General features: G+C 38.9%; 2 protein-coding genes across 2 annotated transcripts in view; both read left to right on the top strand.

Annotated features, from left to right (window-relative positions):
- Positions 1–19480, top strand: part of LOC133612372 (disintegrin and metalloproteinase domain-containing protein 10-like) — a 45315-nt gene extending 25835 nt beyond the window's left edge. Inside the window, exons 6-16 of the mRNA XM_061969729.1 lie at positions 2650–2793; positions 6576–6668; positions 6740–6923; positions 7315–7478; positions 7574–7757; positions 13453–13603; positions 13681–13864; positions 13961–14069; positions 14141–14361; positions 15972–16098; positions 18205–19480. Of these exons, the coding sequence (XP_061825713.1) occupies positions 2650–2793; positions 6576–6668; positions 6740–6923; positions 7315–7478; positions 7574–7757; positions 13453–13603; positions 13681–13864; positions 13961–14069; positions 14141–14361; positions 15972–16098; positions 18205–18392 (1749 nt within the window). The 3' untranslated portion in view covers positions 18393–19480. The remainder of the gene's footprint in view (positions 1–2649; positions 2794–6575; positions 6669–6739; positions 6924–7314; positions 7479–7573; positions 7758–13452; positions 13604–13680; positions 13865–13960; positions 14070–14140; positions 14362–15971; positions 16099–18204) is intronic.
- Positions 19481–19641: 161 nt separating this feature from the next.
- The window catches only part of LOC140679054 (uncharacterized), a 4749-nt gene continuing 1605 nt past the window's right edge, over positions 19642–22785 (top strand). Inside the window, exon 1 of the mRNA XM_072913939.1 lies at positions 19642–21629. Coding sequence (XP_072770040.1) covers positions 21551–21629 — 79 coding nt within the window. The 5' untranslated portion in view covers positions 19642–21550. The remainder of the gene's footprint in view (positions 21630–22785) is intronic.

A 22785-nucleotide genomic window follows, 5' to 3' on the forward strand; every position in this document is an offset into this window, starting at 1 on the left:
CGGGGAGTCTCTGGGTCCCTCGGGCGGGGCGTCTCGCCTTTCTGCCCGTGTGGGGTGTGGTCTTTCGCTGGCTTGGGGTCTGGCTGTCCCCTGCTTTTCTCGTGCCCTGTCCTCTGCTGGGTGCGTCTGTCTGCGGCCTGCTGCTGGCCCTTGTGGGCGGTACGGTGGGCCGGGCTCTGGGGTTCCTGTCGCTGGCCGGCTTGGCTGCGTGGGGGCGGTGGTCCCTGGTTCCCTGGGCACCACGCCTACTGTTTGTGGGTTGGGCTCTCGGTGGTGATGGGGCCGTGCTCTGGCTCCCACGCACTCTGGGAGTCGAATGTATTGTACATGCAAATTCACATATGCTCACATACGTACATAGGTACCTACGCTCCCACATATATACACAAATACAGTACATATTTACCTACCTAAAGTTCGTACATCCACACGCACATTCAATATTCAAACATACACATACTGTACATATACATTCACTGTACAAACACATATACACATTCTGTACATATACATTCATTGTACAAACACATATACACATTCTGTACATATACAAGTACATATGCATACTTATACTCATGCACATAATCACGTTTCATCAAACATATATTAACGTTGTTGCCCTAGGGTAAACTGGGTGTAACACATGGCACACTGACAAAGCTTGACCTATTGTGACTGTGGCAGTCTGCAAGGTTGGTGTAGGTTGCTTCTCTTTCTCCCCCTCCATTTTTCTGCATTCTTTCGTATCTCAAGTTATCATTACGTATATGTATTGTTGCATTTAAACAACTGTATTGTTGATAATAAAGGTAAATTATTGGTATTGTTCATTATCAATAGCGCTATTTCTATTGGTATTTGTATTGATCCATTTGTAGTGTAATAATGCTCATTGTCATTTCTGTATTATTTTTTATTTTTCGCTAACTGCTTATTTGCTATTACTTTTACCATCATATTTGTACATGTCGTATTTGCTGATGTTGCCCTATTGTTGTTGTTGTTGTTGTTGTTTGCTGTTGTTGTTTTTGTCTCTCTGTCTAATCCCCCTCTTGTCCCCACAATTTCCCCCTCTGTCTTCTTTTTTTTCTCTTTCTATCCCCTCCTGCTCCGGCCCGGCTGCACTAAATGATAATATAAGTACATTTAATAAAGTCAAATACAAATAAGGCAACAAGAGAAGTATCCTACACTTCTCTTTTGTAAAGTAAATCTGAACAGCCGACATGGGCATCTACATCAACTATATGATTTGCCTGAGAAGCTGGACAGGACACAAATGTATGGATTTTAGGGTTGGGAATTAAGATTTTTCCAGTTCCAATCTCACTTTCGGTTCTGCATAACAATTTGGTTCTTTATCGGTTCTCTTATCGATTCTTATTTGGGGGGGAAAAAGAGAACAAGAAGGTGGATTGGCATTAATTTTGTTTAGTTTATAGCGAGAGGGGAACTGCCAACCGCCAACAACCTGCATAAAAACCACTCTGTAGCAACATTGTTTTCTGGGTAACTGTTTATCTTGATTGTCATCAGTGTGAATGGAAATGGTGTCAAAGCGCTTTGAGTACCTTGAAGGTAGAAAAGCGCTATACAAGTATAACCCATTTACAATTTCTGTGTGTAGTTTGTATGTTCTCCCCATGACTGCGTAGGTTCTCTCCGGGTACTCCGGCTTCCTCCCACCTCCAAATACATGCACCTGGGGATAGGCTGATTGGCAACATTTTCAAAACTGTTAAGAGTCTTTTGTCATCTCCCTAAAACTAAACTGGTGAAACTCAAAATATTCAAATTTTTGTTTAGATTTAGGATGAAATCATCATATACATAACATGCAACTCAAGGTATTTCAAGCCTTCTTTTGATATAATTTTGATGATTATGGCAACAGCTTATGAAAAAAAAACAGAAAATGTGGGGTCTTCAAAAACTATTGAGCTATGATCATCAAAATTTCATAAATAAAGGCTTGATATATTTCACTTTGCATGAAGTTATATCACATGTTAGTCTTTACATTTTAAGTTGAATTGCTCACATGAATGGACTTTTATACAATATTATAATTCTATGAGTTTCACCTCTGTAAGGAAAATGACTAAGTGAAAATGTGGTTGCAGGAAAACATACAACATTTCTTCGACTACAATTTGAACATTGACCTCTTGAAAATCAGGAGCACTGTGGCAAATTGGTTCAAACTTTTGACCACAAACTTAGTGCTTGTTTTTCCTGCGTGTGTACTCTTCCCCTGCTGCGTTGAAAGGAGAAGCTAGCGCTTGAAGACAGACGTAAACTGGAGCTCGTACTTACTGCCTGCCTTGGATCCAGTCACAATTTGCCTCTGTCAAGCTCATCTAAATGAGAAATCACTCATTTCAATTGAACAAATAATAGCGGCATAGCGCTAACATAATAGGCGATGTGAATTCGTACCTGTTGTATTTATGGCAGATGGCATGCTCGCGTTGATCGTTGATTCTTTTTTCTTTCATGTGCCGCACACCAAGCTTCTGTACCTTTTTTTTTTAATTTTTAAACCTTAGCCTAACAATATCACACATGAATTATTCATCAGCAGCTTGATTGTAAATGTTCCATAGTAGTATAGTTTAATTTAAATACATTTCCTGCTTTGCACACTAGGCACATCAGACTGGCATTAATGATGCTGTGATGCAGAGGAAGAAGAGGATGGCCCAGGCTGAGAAAAACACTTGCCAGCTCTTCATCCAGACTGATCACCTATTTTACACGCACTACAAGACAAGAGAGGCTGTCATTGCTCAGGTGACACAAACTTATAAGGGATTCATGAAATGATTGCCACTCAAAACACACAATGTTGATTTTGTGACTTGACACACACCATCGCTGCTCATGAGAGTTGCTCTTTGCTTGCTAATTAGCATGTCAAGTATTCTTTGTTTGAACCGTTTCATCACACCTCATAGGAAGAGCAGATGTGAAATGTTTGTTCATTGCAGAAACTTTTTTTTTCATTATTCCTGTGGGGAAAATTCTATTTTCACTCACATAATTACCAGCAAACCCAGCAAACCCCTTCTGCATACATATTGTATGCAATCAAATCCTTACAAAGTGAGCTAAAGCAACTAGCACATTAAGTTTTTAATTAGTAATGAAGATTAAGGGTGGACTTTTGTCTAAATTTCGGTGATTGACAGAGGAAATGGGGGAAAATTAACAATGTTATCGATCTGTTACTTTTCATGATGTTTATTGGAATTTGATAACCTCTCTGAATGTTCTGAAATCTTCAATGCTAGAATTGCATAGATCACAGTAATGCTGTATGGAGGAGTGGCCATAGACGATGCAATGTTCTTCTTTCTTCAGGTTACAAACTAGTTGAGGGTTAATCCATAGCACTTCTGCTGCTTGCAGTTTAGGAGTTCACTCAATTCAACAATCAATTTCTCACATTCTTAACGATTGATTATGCAATTTTCTACCTGGAATAACTGACTGCACACAGTGAAACAACCAAACCAATCTGTTGTCACAAACATCCTGACAGTGCCCTCAGAAAAAAACTGGTACTTCATTGTCTTATTTAAATGCAATTAACAAACTGTTAATTATTATTATTGGTGTTCATACATAGGGATGCAGCAAATACCGTATTTTCCGCACTATTAGCCGCACCTAAAAACCACAAATTTTCTCTAAAGCTAACAGTGCGCCTTTTAACCCGGTGCGCTTTATATATGGATAAATATTAAGATTCATTTTCATAAAGTTTCGGTCTCGCAACTACGGTAAACAGCCGCCATCTTTTTTCCCCGTAGAAGAAGCGCGCGGTGCATGCTGGGATATGTGACGTTTCATTTCCATTTGTGTGTTTATGTAAAGACCCCAAAATGGCTCCTATTAAGTGTGTTGTCTGTCTAATTATAAATAATGCAGACGAGGCGTGTTAACTGAGTTCTCAACGTTTACTCACAGCGTGCTCATAACCACATTCTAACTCCCAGCATACAACGCTTCTCAGGGCTACCGCGCATGCTCGTCACTATCGTTGCATGCTGGGTAGTGTAGTTGTTATATTTGCTAGCTCATAACATCACATTAAGAGACACGCTTACGCGCTTAATTCAAGACTCGCCGTCATTCCGGGTGGATTGACAAAAGACCTCCAGCCGCTAGATATTTGTGTCAACAGGGCATTCGAAGCTAGACTGCTAACTGCGTGGGAACAGTGGATGACGAAGAAGCGCGCGGTGCATGCTGGGATATGTGACGTTTCATTTCCATTTGTGTGTTTATGTAAAGACCCCAAAATGGCTCCTATTAAGTGTGTTGTCTGTCTAATTATAAATAATGCAGACGAGGCGTGTTAACTGAGTTCTCAACGTTTACTCACAGCGTGCTCATAACCACATTCTAACTGCCAGCATACAACAACGCTTCTCAGGGCTACCGCGCATGCTCGGCACTATCGTTGCATGCTGGGTAGTGTAGTTGTTATATTTGCTAGCTCATAACATCACATTAAGAGACACGCTTACGCGCTTAATTCAATACTCGCCGTCATTCCGGGTGGATTGACAAAAGACCTCCAGCCGCTAGATATTGGTGTCAACAGGGCATTCGAAGCTAGACTGCTAACTGCGTGGGAACAGTGGATGACAGAAGGCGAACACACCTTCACTAAGACAGGGAGACAGCGCCAGACGACGCCAACATCACCTTCACTAAGACAGGGAGACAGCGCACGACATACGCCAACATCTGCCAGTGGATCGTAAATGCCTGGGCAGATATTTCGGTCACAACTGTGGTCCGAGCTTTCCGGAAGGCAGGATTCACAGAACTGCTGGACAACAGCGACACTGACTCCGATGACTTCGACGAGACGGAACCGGCCATTTTGGATCCCACATTTGCCCAACTTTTCAATTCGGACACCGAAGACGAAGAATTCGAAGGATTTACGAATGAAGAATAACTTCAGAAAGTGAGCGCTATGTTTATTTTGTGTGTTGTGACATTAACGTTCGAGCAACATTATGTTGCTATTGCTCTGCACTATTTTGAATTTTACTATGTTTGTGATTGCACATTTGCGTACATTTTGGGACAGAGTTGTTAGAACGCTGGTTTTTAATATATTATTAAAGTTTGACTGACCTATCTGACTGTTTTTTTGACATTCCCTGTAGCGCAGCGTAGGCGCGGCTTATAGTCTGGGGCAGCTTATAGGTGGACAAAGTTTTGAAATATGCCATTCATTGAAGGTGCGGCTAATAACCCGGGGCGGCTTATAGTGCGGAAAATACGGTAGTCAGTTTCCTTGCTTGCTATAAACAGACATTATGCTGGTACTGTATTTTCTGCACAACCTGATAACACGTGCTTATACGCACTTACCAAGAAACACGCTAGCATGCTACATTAGCTTAAAATGGCACAAAGCAGCAAACTTTTCCCACCCCATTAAAAAAAAACCTGAATTTGGCTGTGTGGGAACATTTTAAGTACGGTACTTTAAAAAGACCAGGAAGTTATTAAATGCGATGGCTTACCCATTTGCAAAACCTACCATAAGAAAGTTGCGGCTAAAGGGTTTAATACGTCCAATAGGGTGCAGCATTTTCGGGATCAACACCCAGCTTTACACGCCAAAGTAAAGGTAAGAGATAATAACTGAGTTAAATTATGTTAGTGGGAAGTTACTGAAGGAAGAATTGAGTTAGTATGGTGTTAAATATAAATGTGTCACTTACAATCGCTAATTAACGTTGTCAGTTTAGTGTAAACAAACAGCAACAAGTACTACTGTCAAGGGCGTCATTCAGTGACAATTTAACGTTACATTGCTTCTTACTGTCCGTGTTAAATAAACTATGGGCATTAAGTTAATAAAGCTGTTGTAAAACACTAACATAACATCAGGAGCTTTTAGAGGGGGCGCCGCTAGGGATTTTGGGCCCCATGAAAAGAATCTTTACAGGGCCCCCAACACAGTGTCATTATTTTTTCTGTATTATATAATTTCATCATCATTAGGGGCCTCTCTGGGGCCCCCCTCCATCATGGGCCCCTAGAATCCGTCTCCTTTACCCCCCCTTTTCGGCGCCCCTGATAACAGCACTATACCTTTGGATCTAATTATGAGCATTCCAGTTATTATTAACACAACGTAAAACAGATTATTCAAAATAGGCATAGTTGATGACAATAACATTGAAGTTTATTAGTAACATTTTTCCCTGGGGGATCAATAAAGGTAAGCTTAGTCTTACATTAATAGTACAATTATTAAATGTATTTATTTCTTATTAATGATACTGATTGTTTATATAATTTTTTTCACTATTCTTATAATATTTGATTACTGTAATAAGAAAATCTCTAAGGAAAGTGTGATTTTTATCATTTTTTGTTTTGAAATGAAACACTGCATAATTGTGATAATCATGATTACCGGTATTACTCGGACTATAATAATACAGTAAAAATCATTAATTGTTGCATATTTATTTATACAGTATATGTGCATACTGTCTAACTTTTTCTTGTAATGCTGTGCTTGTCGCACCCTTTAGATTTCCAGCCACGTTAAAGCCATTAACGCCATCTATCAGGGCACAGACTTCCTAGGGATTCGCAATATAAGCTTCATGGTGAAAAGGATCAGGGTGAGTAATTTTGGTTCCTCTGTTTTTTGTTTAAACATGCCCTTTAACTATTCCCTCTCCCCCACACACAGATCAACACCACCAGTGACGAGAGGGACAAGTCCAACCCTTTTCGCTTTGGCAACATCGGAGTGGAGAAGTTCTTGGAACTGAACTCTGAGCAGAACCATGACGACTATTGTTTGGCCTATGTTTTCACAGACAGAGACTTTGATGATGGCGTGCTGGGTTTAGCCTGGGTGGGAGCCCCCTCAGGTATGACACGATGGAATAAATCAATAAATATAATCTGTAAACAAATGACCAATGTTTGAAGTCTGTGTTACATAGTGGTTTTGTAACCTTAAATGATGTGGTAAAATAATCACTTAGAGTGTATCCCAGTGAGGATATAATGACTAATAAATACTACATTGCTTAAAAGAATGAGACATTCCATTAGTGCTTGAGACTGCAAGAGACTCAGGTTGTTACTGGAGTCAAATATAAAAAAATATCCCTGGTAAAATGTGATCTTTTATGCTCCATGTCATTTACATTAATTTTACTGAATACCTTTCATGTTTCATTATATTAGGAGTACTTTAATATAATAAAGGAGTGCTCTTAAGGGTGGGTTGTTAAACAATGTGCTTATGATTGTTAGGGAGCTCTGGAGGGATTTGCGAAAAAAGCAAGTTGTACTCTGATGGGAAGAAGAAGTCTCTCAACACGGGAATAATCACTGTGCAGAACTATGCCTCCCACGTACCTCCCAAAGTCTCCCATATCACCTTTGCGCATGAAGTAGGACACAACTTTGGATCGCCGGTGAGTAAGCCTCAAAAATAGTGTTGGCCACCCTGTACTTCCTTCTTTCTTTTGACTTTGTATTTGTATTTTCTTGTTCTCTTCCTTACGCACAGCACGACTCCGGTTCCGAGTGCACTCCTGGAGAGTCCAAGAGCCAAGACAAAAAAGAGAAGGGCAATTACATCATGTACGCGAGAGCTACGTCAGGGGACAAGCTAAACAACAATAAGTTCTCCATCTGTAGTGTACGCAACATCAGCCAGGTGTTGGAGAAAAAGAGAAGCAACTGTTTTGTCGGTATGTGTCACACAGATTGTGCTTACTCAAAAATAGCATCCATACAGTATGTGTGTAGAAATACAGCTTAAGAGATAATGGCTCTAAAACCAATATTGGCTTTAGTCCTATTTTTACTAGTTCATGTCGGTTTAGTGTGTTATGTGTAAATTTGGTAACTTCCCTTCTATCTTCTTTTTATAATGATGCACTCTTAAAGGGGAACTCCACTTTTTTGGTAATTTTGTGTATCTTTCACTATCATGAGAGACAAGAAGACAAAGGTTTTTTGTTTTTTTTCGACTCATTCTTGGTGGGTAGCAATGCAGCTAATGGGAGCAATCAATTATACCTCTAAATCACTTTAAAAATGCATTCAAAAACCACCAATAATACTACATGTACGTCCTGTAACCTGTATTATAACCAAGCTGTAACCTGTATAATAACCAAGCTATTGCGACATTATTATTGTAAAAGCGAACACAGAGGAACTCTTTTTGTAGAGTAGTAACACATTGGCATGCTTGGTATTAGCCGGAAGATCGAGCTACGGAAAGAGATAAGCTGTGTCAACAGGAAACGTGTTTGGGTTTGTAATGCACAGTACAATGCGATAAGACACCAATCTGTACTGACTGAAAAACATGAGCAATCATATTACAGTATCTGTAAAGTATTAGTCAACATTTAATGTTTTGTTTGTACACAGCTAGCCAGACAGCATATGCACTGTAGTTGCACGGTGATGTGCTGCATGTATCAAGAATAATATGAAAGTGTGACTCACTCAATGGACAGTTTTGTGTTTGGTCCAGCTGGCCAGGGACGTTTTTTCCAGTTTATTTGGGGAAGCACTCCCTTTATACTTAAATAGCATGGCTTCAAGTTCCACATTTTGCAGCTTCCAGTCACGCCGACCTCACTCTGCCGTCTTCCATCTGTTCCAACGTCTCACTCTTCCTTAGTGCTGGCTTCTAGAAGCATTAGTTCATCTCCCGTATATTCTGCTTCAAAAAGATAAGGTTGTGAATCCTCATTTGTCCAAAAATAGTCGTTTTTGTTGTCAGTTACCAAGTCTGCCAAGATTACAACACAAACACGTCTGTTGCCAGAAGTCGGAAATGCAATGCTATGGAAACGGCAATCAATGCGCTGAAGAAATCAGTCTTGGCAATGATTAAAATGATAAAAATATGGTAAATATTGTACATACTACATATTGTTTTGTACGTGTCTGTTACTACATTTGTATAGACTTGGAGCATGTATTAAAAAAATGTTTTAATGGAGGGTTTTGAAGTTGTTTTAGAGGGCTTTGAAGGCTACAATTGTGACTCCCTTTAGCCGCATCTTCCAAGCGTTTTTTTATCATCTGTAAGATCCTATAAAAAAAGAAAAGCCTAAAAAAAAAGACATGTTCTTGTCTGTCATAATGATTGTGAACAATAGGCAACATTTAAAAAAAGAGTGCTGTTCCCTTTAATAGGTAGCATTTTTTTTAACAGCTCGCAGATTGTGTTCATATAAAATTTATTTTTTATGACAATTTACCTCAAACAATACATTCATTACAGTGTTTCACTGCTATACAGGTGGAACTCCAAAAATTTGAACACCCTGCAAAAGTTTGTTCATGTCAGCAATTCACCTTCAAATGTAAAACTAATACAGTATGTGATTTAAACTCACTAAGTGCAAAGTGAGCCTTGATTTATGATTTTGATGACCATACATTTTTTCCCCCGAGATTTTCAATTAGAGGTTTTAATGAGCTGTAAGCCATAATCATCAAAATTATATCAAATGATGGTTTAAAAAATATATATTGAGTTGCATGTTATGAGCCTATGTCATATATTAGTTTTTATATTAGTTTCATCTGTATATGTCATTTTTAAACACATTTCATTTAATGGCTGTAAAGGACAATTGCCGTGCCTCCTATGGGTTGTGTTCAATATGTTTTGGCATGTAGGGCTGCAACAAATATTTTAATAGTCCACTTATTCTTTTCGATCAGTCGACGAGTCAAATGATTATCTTGAACATGTTTGAATAAACAAGTGGATTTTAACTAATTTTCAAAAGCTATTTTACTAGTTTGTGACAAAAGAAACCTAAATTGCTTAGGACCCAAAAGTTTTATTTTACTACAAAAAGTATATTAACACGGTAAAAAAGATAAAAGTGTAAATATGCCAGATTATAGCACAATTGATCATTTCCATCTGTTGTCCCCAGTCAGGTAAAATAAATACAATAACTAATACAGAAGCACAAAAAACAAACATTAAAAAAACCAATAAAATATACATGCTACAAGTGGTAACAGACTTGACCAAGTTTCATCCACTTCTTGAGATTAGTTTAGTTAGCATTTATCCCACAATGGGGAAATTTTGGTTGGGGTGCAGATTTCCACACAAAAAAGTAAGTACCGGTAGTCACTTGTAGAAACTTTAAAATATTTCACACATAAGTAGTAGTATTAAAACCTTTATGCCCTACTGCCAGTTAGGATTATTAAAATGAATGCCATTATTTTCATAAAGGAATAAAAGTGTAAACATTAACATATTGTATTATTTTTAATAGTAGTGAGCAATGCTACAGATATGTTTATCAATACCAAGTAGTTATAGGGGCAGTAGTGGTATTACTGATAGTTTTTTATTTAAAATATTCAATAACTTTGTCATTTTGCCTTTTATTTTTTGGGGTTAAAACAGGACAGGAGTTTACCAATATACAATTGTTTGAGTAAAATAAAGTCAATAGTATGTGATAAATACTGTAAACAAACACTTCTATTGACACTCATTTAAATCCTTTGGTTTTTGCCCTCAGTCATCCTGTGTCCAGAGACTTAATTTATGCGTTCGTAAACAATAACAAACACCACAAACGATTATTGTGTGGTAATAATAAAAGTATTCATGTAATCACGCTAGCATCGATCATATACTCATACTGTACAAGGTATCAATACTATCGTTATTTGGATCGATCCGCCCACACCTAATATTTAAAAGTTTGCTGCCTGCTTAACAATTTAGGTTCTTATGTTTACCAAAAACTGCGATGAGGTGGCGACCTGTCCTGGGTGTACCCCGCCTACCACCCGAATGCAGCTGAAATAGGCTCCCGCGACCCAGAAAGGGACAAGCGGTAGAAATTGGATGGATGGATGGATGTTTACCAAAAAGTGCAAACTAGAGTCCATTATGTGCTTCTGCCTCCTGACTAACCCTTAAGAGTGGGTGAGGCTAGCGGTACAAGAAAGTAACGGCATGGTCAGATTAATAACCCCATGGTGGTATATCAATTAAAATGTTATTAAGTGACACATCGACAATAACAATTCTCTGTTGGCTAATCACTGTAGCGCTTCATGCATTAATATAGATATGTTTAAAGTTGTATTATAACATTAGACAAAGATGTTTTGCTTGATGGCAGCCATGTTTTTTCAACGAATCTTGCTCAGGTCCTAAGGCTTATGCTTGTCAGTCACCTAAAGATGACAAGATAACATTTCAAGTTAATCCTGTTAATGGGGACACTATTTGGGGTTTAATAAAAGCACCAGGGTTTACCCTATATTGCCAAGATACCCTTGGTAGTGGGAGCGAGGTTAAGGGCGTGGTCACCATAACGTCTTTGTATAATTTGCTATGATATGATTTTCTTTAAAAAGGCTCAAAACATATATACAGTACACACATTAAAAACAATCTGTTATTAGTATTAACATCCATCCATCTATTTTCTACTGCTTGTCCATCTTGGGGTGACAGGGGGTGCTGAAACCTACCCCAGCTGCACTTGGGCGGAAGGCGGAGTACACTTAGGACAAGTCGCCACCTCACCGCAGTGTATTTTTACATTATATCGTTTTGCTCTATTTTCAATTGTTGCTGCTCATTGTATAATGTACTTTGTTGAGAATTGTTCAAGTGTTTAGAACTCTTCTGTCCCTCAATGTCCCCGACAAAAGGCGAGCTGCATTGAGCATGTTGCACACTTGCATACCTGCCAACAAATACGGTGTTTACGTAATGACTACGGTTGTTGATAATCCATTCCGGTTTACGGCTGCAGTGGTAAAAACTACTGTTTTCCATTAAAAATGATTACGTAGAACGAAATTTCCCAGTAGCTTGGCAGTAGCTTCGCTACTTTTTAAACAAGTCGGATTTTCATAGTTTAGTTATTTTTAGACCCATGTAGTGGTTAGCGAAGCTACATGCTACAAAAGAAGAGAGAGGGAGGAGAGAAAGAGAGAAATGGACTAGTGCAACTCCACAGACAGGGGACAAAATATACGTGAAAAATCAATGATGATTGGTTGGTTTACTTATAAGAAAATCTATGATTGGTTGGTTGGTTTACTATGGTGAGTCATGATTGGTTAAGATTGGGGCAAAACATTACAGGCAGGCCAATCAGTGGAAAGATGGGGCGGGTCATCGAACCAGGAAGGAAAATCACAACAGACACGCAAATCCCAAATGACGACGAGAGAGTTGAGAAGAGAAGAGGGAATATTCAAGCGGGCGATTTATATATTTTAAAAAACTAGTGGAAGATGGCAGAGGGATTCTCTTCATTAGATTTTTCTATTAGCGATGTAGACGACATCCAGGAAACCCACAACGTGTCTACTTTGCCACATTTGGACAAATGTTAGCGTCTGGATAAAACATTCATTTGAGTTGTTTACCATGTAAGCCCAAATCAAAACTGCTCTTGACATGGAAGATGTGGAACACACATGATTGTGGCAGACGTGATTACTTTTGCTACAGTATAGCCTGTCTAAATGCTAAATTTAGACCCCGAAAAGGACAAGCGGTAGAAAATGGATGGATGGATGGATGGTGTTTTAGAACCAGACAGTAGCTGACATTGTTTTCATTATATCTACTGTTTATATTTTGACATTGAATACCTGTGTTGGCCCTGCGATGAGGTGGGGACTTGTCCAGGGTGTACCCTGTCTTCAGCCCGATTGTAGCTGAGATAGGCTCCAGCGCCCCCCGCCACCCTGAAGGGAATAAGCGGTAGAAATTGATGGATGGACAGTTTAATCATTTTGAAAGATTAACAACATGACTACAAGATATTTGTTATTTCATGCTATTAATCACAAATGGCTATTCCAAGGTTTCTCATAGTCATTCACATCGACGTCCCACTGGGGTGAGTTTTTCCTTGCCCTTATGTGGGCTCTGTACCGAGGATGTCGTTGTGGCTTGTGCAGCCCTTTGAGACACTTGTGATTTAGGGATATATAAATAAACATTGATTGATTGATTGATTGATATTCAGATAAAGGAAATTAGCTAATAGAATAAACATTGTTTGTAGTCTTTATGATTTTTGCCGTTTTTTGTGTGTCAAAAGTTGTCTCTGATTATGACAAATGTGATGGTTTTAGCCACAATCTAACCTGTCTGAATGCTAAAATTAATTTTCACTTTGTCCTGGACCTATCGGGGCTTTATCTGAAAATGTATCGTGTTTTTATTACACAGTAACCACTAATGGCTACCCGTGTCCTGAAGAACTATAAATCAAAAGGAACTGTAGAGTACCAGGAACTAACCCCCAATTAAATGAAATAACTGATCAGGGGGTGTAGTGTGGTGTATCCATAAGGTATCTTCTTTTTGCATCATATTTCCTGTTTGTATTGTTTTCTGCTAATTAGAGTCTGGCCAGCCTATATGTGGAAATGGCCTAGTGGAGCCAGGAGAGGAGTGTGACTGTGGCTACAGTGATCAGTGTCGGGACCAGTGCTGCTATGATGCCAACCAGCCTGATAACAAGAAGTGCAAATTAAAGCCCAACAAAGTCTGCAGGTAAATCACGATCTGCAATTTTTGTTTTCACTGTTTGAGATGTTTTTCACCCAACTTGATCATGGCTTTTCCATCAGTCCCAGCCAGGGACCTTGTTGTACTGCTGAGTGCGCCTACAAAGGTCGCAATGAAAAGTGCAGGGATGAGTCGGAGTGCGCTCATCAAGGCATGTGTAACGGAGTGAGCCCGCAGTGCCCGTCATCCGAGCCCAAGGCCAACTTCACCGCCTGTCACGGCGAGACTCAAGTGTGCCTCAATGGAGTGAGTGGCCAGCGTCTTGACACTGAACTGCAGCAGCTGGTCTCCTTCACATAGATAGGTATGCTTAGCTCATCGCCTCCTGCTCTTTCTCCACAGGGCTGCTCAGGCTCCATCTGTGAGAAATATGGACTTGAAGCATGCACATGCGCCAGTCAAGAGGGTACAGATGAGACGGAGCTTTGCCACGTGTGCTGCATGCAGAAGAGTGAGCCATGTACTTGTACTTTCTCGTTTAGAGTACTTCACATCTTTACTAACTCTGACCCTGCTCTCCAGTGAACCCCAGCACGTGCAGCAGCACCGGGTCGCTGAGTCTGGCTGACTTCTTCCAAAAGAAAGTGACCACCCTCCCGGCGGGTTCGCCTTGCAACGACTTCAAGGGGTACTGCGACGTGTTCATGAAGTGTCGTCTGGTGGATGCGGATGGACCTCTTGCTCGGCTCAAAAAGGCCATTTTCAACCCAGAGCTTTATGAGAACATTGCTGAGTGGATTGTGGTATGTATCTACTTTTTTACTTCTTTCTTTATTATCTAAAAATAAAGTATGTAACCATGAGGGTGTACAACTCAGAAAACTAAAAAAAAAATGCTCCTAAAGTTGCACAAAAAAATCCATGACCTCATGCAAGTCACCTCAAAGGGAAAAGACACAAAGAAAATGCTCCTCTTTTCCTACTGGGGTTTTTGATAAATGTGAAGCTTTTTTTTAACTTGTCACGGCTACAGGAGAGTTAGCTGGCATCTCCAAGCTGCTCTTGGTCAGGTGAGAAGCACAGATTTGTTAAAGTGGTTTCCTAGCAACCAGAAGCTACACTGGGATTGTACGGCGGCGAGAGTTCGAAGCAGTTTTTTAGTGTTTCTGACCTCACATTGTGATCTCAGTTTACACTTCCAGTTGATCTCCAAACAGCGCAAGGTACAAATGAAAAAGACAAGTTAAATGTGCCGCAAGTCACTAAACATGCAACTGCCGTTAGCGGGCTGCTAACGCGACGATGTCAAAAGCTAAGAAAAAAACTCCAATCCCAGCACATTTGGTGTCAGTTGCATCAGACTAGTCTGTAAATACAGGACACAAAGGGAAGCAATACTTGATGTTAAAAAATAGACAACCTGAGAGCAGACCTGGAAAGATCAAGATTAGAACATAAAGACAGTATGAGAAGTCTGCAAACCCAGATTAACAAAGCGAAAAGGGAATCTAAAGATCTCATGGAGATGGTGGTGAATCTCTTAAAAGAGCAAATAAATGCGTCAAGAGGTGAAGAGTTTCCAAGAGGAAATTATTGCAATGAAATAGCAATGAAGATAACATCATGCTGAGGAATATTGAAGATGAAATGGATAAAGGACAAACAAATGAAGGATATCATCGTAACAGGGCACCCAATAAAACCAAGATCCAGCACGAAAGTTTTGAATAACAGAGGAGAAACAGATGAAATGGATTTTGCCTTAGCAGAGCACCAAGTGGTCAACTTTCTGCAATCAAAGGAAATGGAAGTCGACATTAATACCATCGAACCATGCATCCCACTGAATGGAAGAAACAACACCTCCACTATGGTCATCCTCGTGAAACTTGTTAAACAGAAAATCTAAAATGGCACTGCTGAAACAAGGAAAGAAGCTAAAGGGTACAAATGTGTACATGAACTAGCGCCTCGACAAACTTAATGCTGAAATTGCCAAGAAAGCACACGACTTCAGGAAGCAGGGAAAAATTCAGAGAACTTGGAATGCCAACTGTAAAATATGGTGGCCCAGAAGCAAGAGTACTTGTTGTCAAAGACATTGAGGATCTGGACAAATATTAAAGTTGACACTGCTACGACAATGACGACGATAATGGACTCTGACGGAAAACAAGCACCTACATTCAACAGCAATACTACTACGTTCCAAAGGAACACTAAACATGAACACCTGGATTTAGGAGCACATCTGTTTACACTCATAGATAATATTGAAACAACTAAGGCTGTGACTTGAAACATTGCAGTTAATTAAGATTGATGATAAGTGAACCTTTGACCCCGGAACAAATTAGTTATATATCTTGAAAGTGTTTTTTGTGCACGGTTAATGGTTTGTTTTTGCTTCTAGGCCCACTGGTGGGCAGTGTTGCTGATGGGCATTGCTCTTATCATGCTGATGGCTGGCTTCATTAAGATCTGTAGCGTCCATACACCTAGCAGTAACCCCAAGCTCCCTCCTCCTAAGCCACTTCCAGGTGAGACATGTATCAAATCAAATAAAAACATATGTACTGTATATATACTATCCACAATGATGTCACTGGGGCTCTTTGCAACCTTTACACGGATGCCTACAGGGTGCCAACTTTCCAAAGTGTGTGAAGCATTATATCCCGCCTTTAAGCTTTTGAGCACGTAATGACATAAACTACCCCCTTATGTAACTCACACGCACACATCAGCTTTGTCTGTGGTCAGTTAATAAAAGCGATTTGGTTAAGTTTAGCTACTAAGGTTAGCGATCATTGAATGTATAGTCTATAGTAACAACATGATGACAGGGTTTGTTTAAGGGTTAACTTAAGTACCCATTCAAGTGTGTGTTTGTAGAATTAGATAAGCTATTAACATGGAACAAATTTGACAACATTAGGAACTTTTTTGTCTTCTGTTTTATGTCATTCACAGGCAAAATATATAACAATTACTTGCATTGTTAGCTGCCTCTTTTTTTAACTATTTAGAATAAACAGGAAAGAGAACTAGATATGTTCTTGTCCCACACAAGGATTGTGAATGATAGGCAGAATTATATTTAAAAAAATCCCTTTCGGTGTTGCGTGGGGTACTGGAGCCTATCCCAGCTGCAGTTGGGCGGAAGGTGGGGTAGTACAGTTACCCTTTATTTTTGATATTTGACATTTAGAGCACTGAGAACATTCTTGCGCCAAAAAGGCCTTTTTAGAACACAGTCACATGCACATCAATGTACATAAACTCTATTGTTTAAGCCAAGGTAGCTGGTACTGCTTTTGAGTTTTGCAATAACCAACATGAAGACTAATGATGAGACTAAACAAAATCAAAAGAGTAGCTTACAAGTATAGATGTCCGATAATATCGGCAGATAAATGCGTTAAAATGTAATATTGGAAATTATCGGTATCTTTTTTTTATTATCGTTATCGTTTATTTTATTTATTTATTTTTTATTAAATCAACATAAAAAACACAAGATACACTTACAATTAGTGCACCAACCCAAAAAAACTCCCTCCCCCATTCACACTCATTCACTCAAAAGGGTTGTTTCTTTCTGTTATTAATATTCTGGTTCCTACATTATATATCAATACAGTCTGCAAGGGATACAGTCCGTAAGCACACATGATTGTGCGTGCTGCTGGTCCACTAATAGTACTAACCTTTAACAGTTAATTTTACTCATTTTCATTAATTACTAGTTTCTATGTAACTGTTTTTATATTGTTTTACTTTCTTTTTTATTCAAGAAAATGTTTTTAATGTATTTATCTTATTTTATGTTATTAATTTTTTTTTAAAGTACCTTATCTTCACCATACCTGGTTGTCCAAATTAGGCATAATAATGTGTTAATTCCACGACTGTATATATCGGTTGATATCGGTATCGGTTGATATTGGTATCGGTAATTAAGAGTTGGACAATATCGGGATATCGGCAAAAAGCCATTTTCGGACATCCCTACTTACAAGCATTCTTGAAGTAGCATGGGAACGCTAGAACACAGGCCCAAGACGTCAGAGCAACCACTCATAAACAAAAACTCTTAAGTCATATGAAATGTGGAGCAAAAGGATATACAGTACAGGCCAAAAGTTTGGACACATCTTCTCAATTCAATGAGTTTTTACTATGTAGATTGTCACTGAAGGCATCAAAACTATGACACTTTTGAAGTGAAAACCCTTTCAGGTGACTACCTCTTAAAGCTCATCGAGAGAATGCCAAGAGTGTGCAAAACAGTAATCAGAGCAAAGGCTGTTTTGAAGAAACTAGAATATAAAACATGTTTTCAGTTATTTCACTTTTTTTGTTAAGTACATAACTCCACATGTGTTCATTCATAGTTGTGATGCCTTCAGTGACAATCTACAATGTAAATACTGGTAGTGATGAAAATAAAGAAAACTCACTGAATGAGAAGGTGTGTCCAAACTTTTGGCCTGTACTGTATGTTTTAACCGTAAACACAATAATAACGGTAGGTTGTTTTTAATGTACAGCATGAGGATTAGTCTAAATATGATTCCTTCTGATGACAAGACAGTTTTAAAATGCCGATAAAAAAGCTCAACTTACCCTCTTTTCCCTGATAGGTACTTTGAAGAGGCGACGAGCGCAGCAGCAGGCCAACTCCCAGGTGCAGCACCAGTCGCAGCACAGCGGCCACGGTGCTCATGGCGGTCAGCGACAAGCACAAAGGCAGCCTCAGCGGCCGGCACAGCACCAGCGGCACCACCGCCAGCAAAGAGAGAACTATCAGATGGGCCAGATGAGACGCTGAGACCGAAACCCAAACCTCCACCCCTGCCGCCAGATCCCCCCCGCCCCCCAATGCCTTGGCTCCTCCTTGTGCCTACTGTGGGATAACTAAAGCGTCACTCCATCCAAAGAAAAAGCCTGACATGGTCGTTAGTCACCAACGTATTTTCCATCTTGACAAACACACCAAGAAGAGAACATCCAGCAGCTTCCTTCTGGCTCTTTGTAGGAGTGGACCGTCAGCCATTTGCAGCGCCGCACGATCTGGGTTCTTTTTCCATTTTCATTTGATATGGTTTGAAATTCAGAGGAGTGCCAAGGAGTTAAGGAATCATCTGTAGATTTAGTACACTTTGTGATGTGTTTTGGTTCTTTTGCGACGTCGTCTCCAGTGACACGCCTGTGGCTGCCGGTAAATTTTGTCTGTGCTTTTCTCGCGCCATTCTAGCCCAAAATGACAGAGAAAGAGAGAGAGAGAGAGAGACACGGCAGGGGAGTGGCGGCACTTGTGTGATTTCCACATGTACAAACAGCAAAAGACACATGCTGCCGTCTCTATTGTGCAGACAGTCTCCTGCATGTGACTGTACATATTTAGTGTATCATAAGTGAAAACAAACTATTTCTTCTACTGTAAATGGGTAATTCTTCACTCTTCTCTGTTTTGTTTGTTTTAATTTTTTGGTTAGCGCTCTCAGGACTTTTAACACACAAGCGAAGAAGGAATGATAGTCGCTAAGAGCTCTGTGGACATCGTCGCAGGCGATCTGACTCTGTCGTCCAATCAGGTGGAGCTCTGTCACTTTAGGTTGCTTGATTCTGAATTTATACAACAAAGTCACCATATCCCTCTTTATTTTTATTTTTTTTTGGATCTGTCTCCTTTTTACTGCTTAATTTCTTGTTCGTGTTGCTTAAGCTCGATGTGAGGAAGAAGAGACCACCTTGCTTTTTCAACCCCTCTTTGACCAGTTTAATTTAGCTATACAAAGAATGAATAACCACTAAATGAACGTATGACGCGAGGGTTGCTGTGGCCTAGTTTAGAAGTGAGAGTTGACGTGCGTGTGGGAATAAAAATGATTCCGCGGATGTGTGTAAAAAAAACAACAGTCTTAACAATTCATTCTATTGTTCCTCAGATAGCAAACTTTAGTGGGCATGCAGTGGCATTAACTAAATGTGACTATTCATTGGTCTGTGACATGTGTCAACACTTACTTTGACTACTTTTAATGTGACAATAAAAGGAAGAGGGGCTTGTTGAGGCACTATGTTCACACAGCTTGCTAGTTCACCATCCTGGAGTGTCTGTTTGCATCAGCGTGCGCCATCTTAATGCACCTGTATGCAGCCGTCTTACCTCCTTTGACAATTGATTGACGACGTTCTGTCCTCTAGGCACGATCCGGTCTTCAGTAGGAATACTAGTTTGACGATTACAATAAAGAACATCATTTTTGCATTTAATATTCCATGCAATGTTTCTGTCTTCAGGCTTGACATGAGTGTATTCTGTTCTGAGTGCATGCAGTTTCAAATCATAACCAATGTCTTATACAACACTGTCCCCATGTTTAGATTTCAATCCCACGTTCTGCTCCGAAGAGGAAGTGAATCAGGCTTGTGTGTTTGTCTGTACAAAACAAAAGTGCAACTTTAAAAAAAAAAAAAACGCTCCAGAATTGAACCTGTAAACTTGTACAGTACTTTGGAAATTCACATTTCATTCCAAACTGAAAATTACATTTTGATAACATGTTGATTTTTTTTGTGACAAACGATCCTCTTAAGTTATTTATGTTCTTGTATGTGCTGGTTGAACTGGACTTCTAATATTTTCCTCCACTGTCATTGATTATAAAAAAAACTGTGTGATGGATTTAATGTGACATTCTCTTCTTTTTTTTTTTAAGTCTGTGTTACCCTGTGGCATGGTTTGGCTAGAAGAGCAGAAGCTTAATGCCTGTAAATTTACTTTGATTTTCATTTCGTAGTCTTGGTAAAAGATTTTAGATGAACATGCACTGCAATGTCCAAATGAAATGTTGTAGGTGATGTAGGCCGAAAGAACACGAGATTAAAAAGTAATACTACTGTCATGATTTTAATGTTCACTGTGTTTTATACAGTATTGGAGATTTTTGTTCACTTTGAACATTTTTACTAAAAAAAAAAAAAAAAAAAAAGGATTCCAATTGTATTGTGCAAAGAGATGTAATTTTTTGGAGTACTTGAAATGCATTAAACAACTCATTCAATAAAATAGACCACTGTTTACTGTCAGTTAGGTGTGTTCCTTTTGGCTTAGCCACAAGTAATACTGAGGTGTCATTGAAATAGACATTGATTCAACTTGTTGGATTGTGTTAGTAATATGAATATTGACCAAATAATATTTTCCTTAAAAAAAATCTGAAGACTGGTTGACACCAAGCAAGTCAGAGCTTTTCCACTTGTCACTCACGTACACAAGTGACCTAGATTAACGAGGTGTCACATTTGTCATCGTGTGCCACATTATAAATCGTAGTTATGAAATATGAATATAAGTGTATAATTGCCTCATGATGTTAATACACAATTATTTATTTTTTTTACTTACAAATTGATGGCTAACTTGCTTTAAATTCTGTACGGTTTCACCCAATATTGGGATTCACTGCCAGAACAGTCACGTGTTGTGTTGGACCAGGAATATAATGCAACACGAACGGGACAAGCGGTAGGAAATGGATGGATGGATGGAAAGCCAATGAGTTGCCAATGAAAATAATATTTAGTATTATAAACACGTAACAGCACGAACTCAATTTTTTAATTATCATCTCATTTCATACAATACTTTAAATAAAATGTACTTAAACAGTTTATGTAACTCTTAGCTCTGTGTGTTGGCTGGAGAAGACCAGTAACTAGAGAGCCATTGTGGTGCTGACAATAGCCTGTCACTAAACACAGAAAGTCCATGATGATTGGTTGGTGTTTTTATGGTGAGTCCCAATTGGCTAAGGTAAGTGCGAAAAAAATCACGTACTGGCCAATTAGAGGCAAGAGAAGGCGGGTCATCGAAACCAGGAAGCAGAATCAAAACAGCCGCGCACTCGCGTCACATGACGACGAGGTCATCAGAGACGGAAGGACGCTTCAAGTTGAGACTCAACACATTTAGAGAAAACAATGGCCCAAATCTTACTTTTTAATTGTTTACTCTGTAAACTAAAAGACGTGGACTACAAATCTAGGAACACACAACAAGGTGAGTTGAGTTCATGAAAAGTTGTACTGCACATAACCATTACCAACTGTTCTCCAACAAAACACAAATCAATGGTTTTTTTTGTCAAGATGTCGATAGATGCTGTTTTTTTTTTCATTACTGTAGGCAGAGAAAATTAATAATATTATAAGGGTGGACTAAAGCAAAGGCAAACTAAAATAAATACATCCAGTGGGGGTGTAGGTAAGGTAGTTGTAGGGTGTCCCCAGCTAAATGACAGATAGTTAATAGTAATAGACTCTTATTGGGTCCATTTGTACACTCCCAGTTACATTAACATTGATATTATACATGTGGGTCCATAGATATAAATGCTGTTAAATGGGGTCTGTAGCTTAACGCATGTTATACATATATGTATGTATGTGTACATATATACATATATATATATATATATATATATATGTATGTATGTGTACATATATACATATATATATATATATATATATATTTATTTATTTATTTTATATTTTTTTATTTTTATTTTTTTATTTTTTTATTTTTTTGTGTGTCCTGTCCAGCTTCTCAGGCAAATCATATAGTTGATGTAGATGCCCATGTCGGCTGTTCAGATTTACTTTACAAAAGAGAAGTGTAGGATACTTCTCTTGTTGCCTTATTTGCATTTGACTTTATTAAATGTATTTATATTATCATTTAGTGCAGCCGGGCCGGAGCAGGAGGGGATAGAAAGAGAAAAAAAAAGAAGACAGAGGGGGAAATTGTGGGGACAAGAGGGGGATTAGACAGAGAGACAAAAACAACAACAGCAAACAACAACAACAACAACAATAGAGCAACATCAGCAAATATGACATGTACAAATATGATGGTAAAAGTAATAGCAAATAAGCAGTTAGCGAAAAATAAAAAATAATACAGAAATGACAATGAGCATTATTACACTACAAATGGATCAATACAAATACCAATAGAAATAGCGCTATTGATAATGAACAATACCAATAATTTACCTTTATTATCAACAATACAGTTGTTTAAATGCAACAATACATATACGTAATGATAACTTGAGATACGAAAGAATGCAGAAAAATGGAGGGGGAGAAAGAGAAGCAACCTACATTAACCTTGTAGATTGTTATAGTCACAATAGGTTAAGCTTTGTCAGTGT

This window comes from Nerophis lumbriciformis, linkage group LG10 (assembly GCF_033978685.3).
Source record: "Nerophis lumbriciformis linkage group LG10, RoL_Nlum_v2.1, whole genome shotgun sequence".
In the NCBI taxonomy this organism is placed as follows: Eukaryota; Metazoa; Chordata; class Actinopteri; order Syngnathiformes; family Syngnathidae; genus Nerophis; species Nerophis lumbriciformis.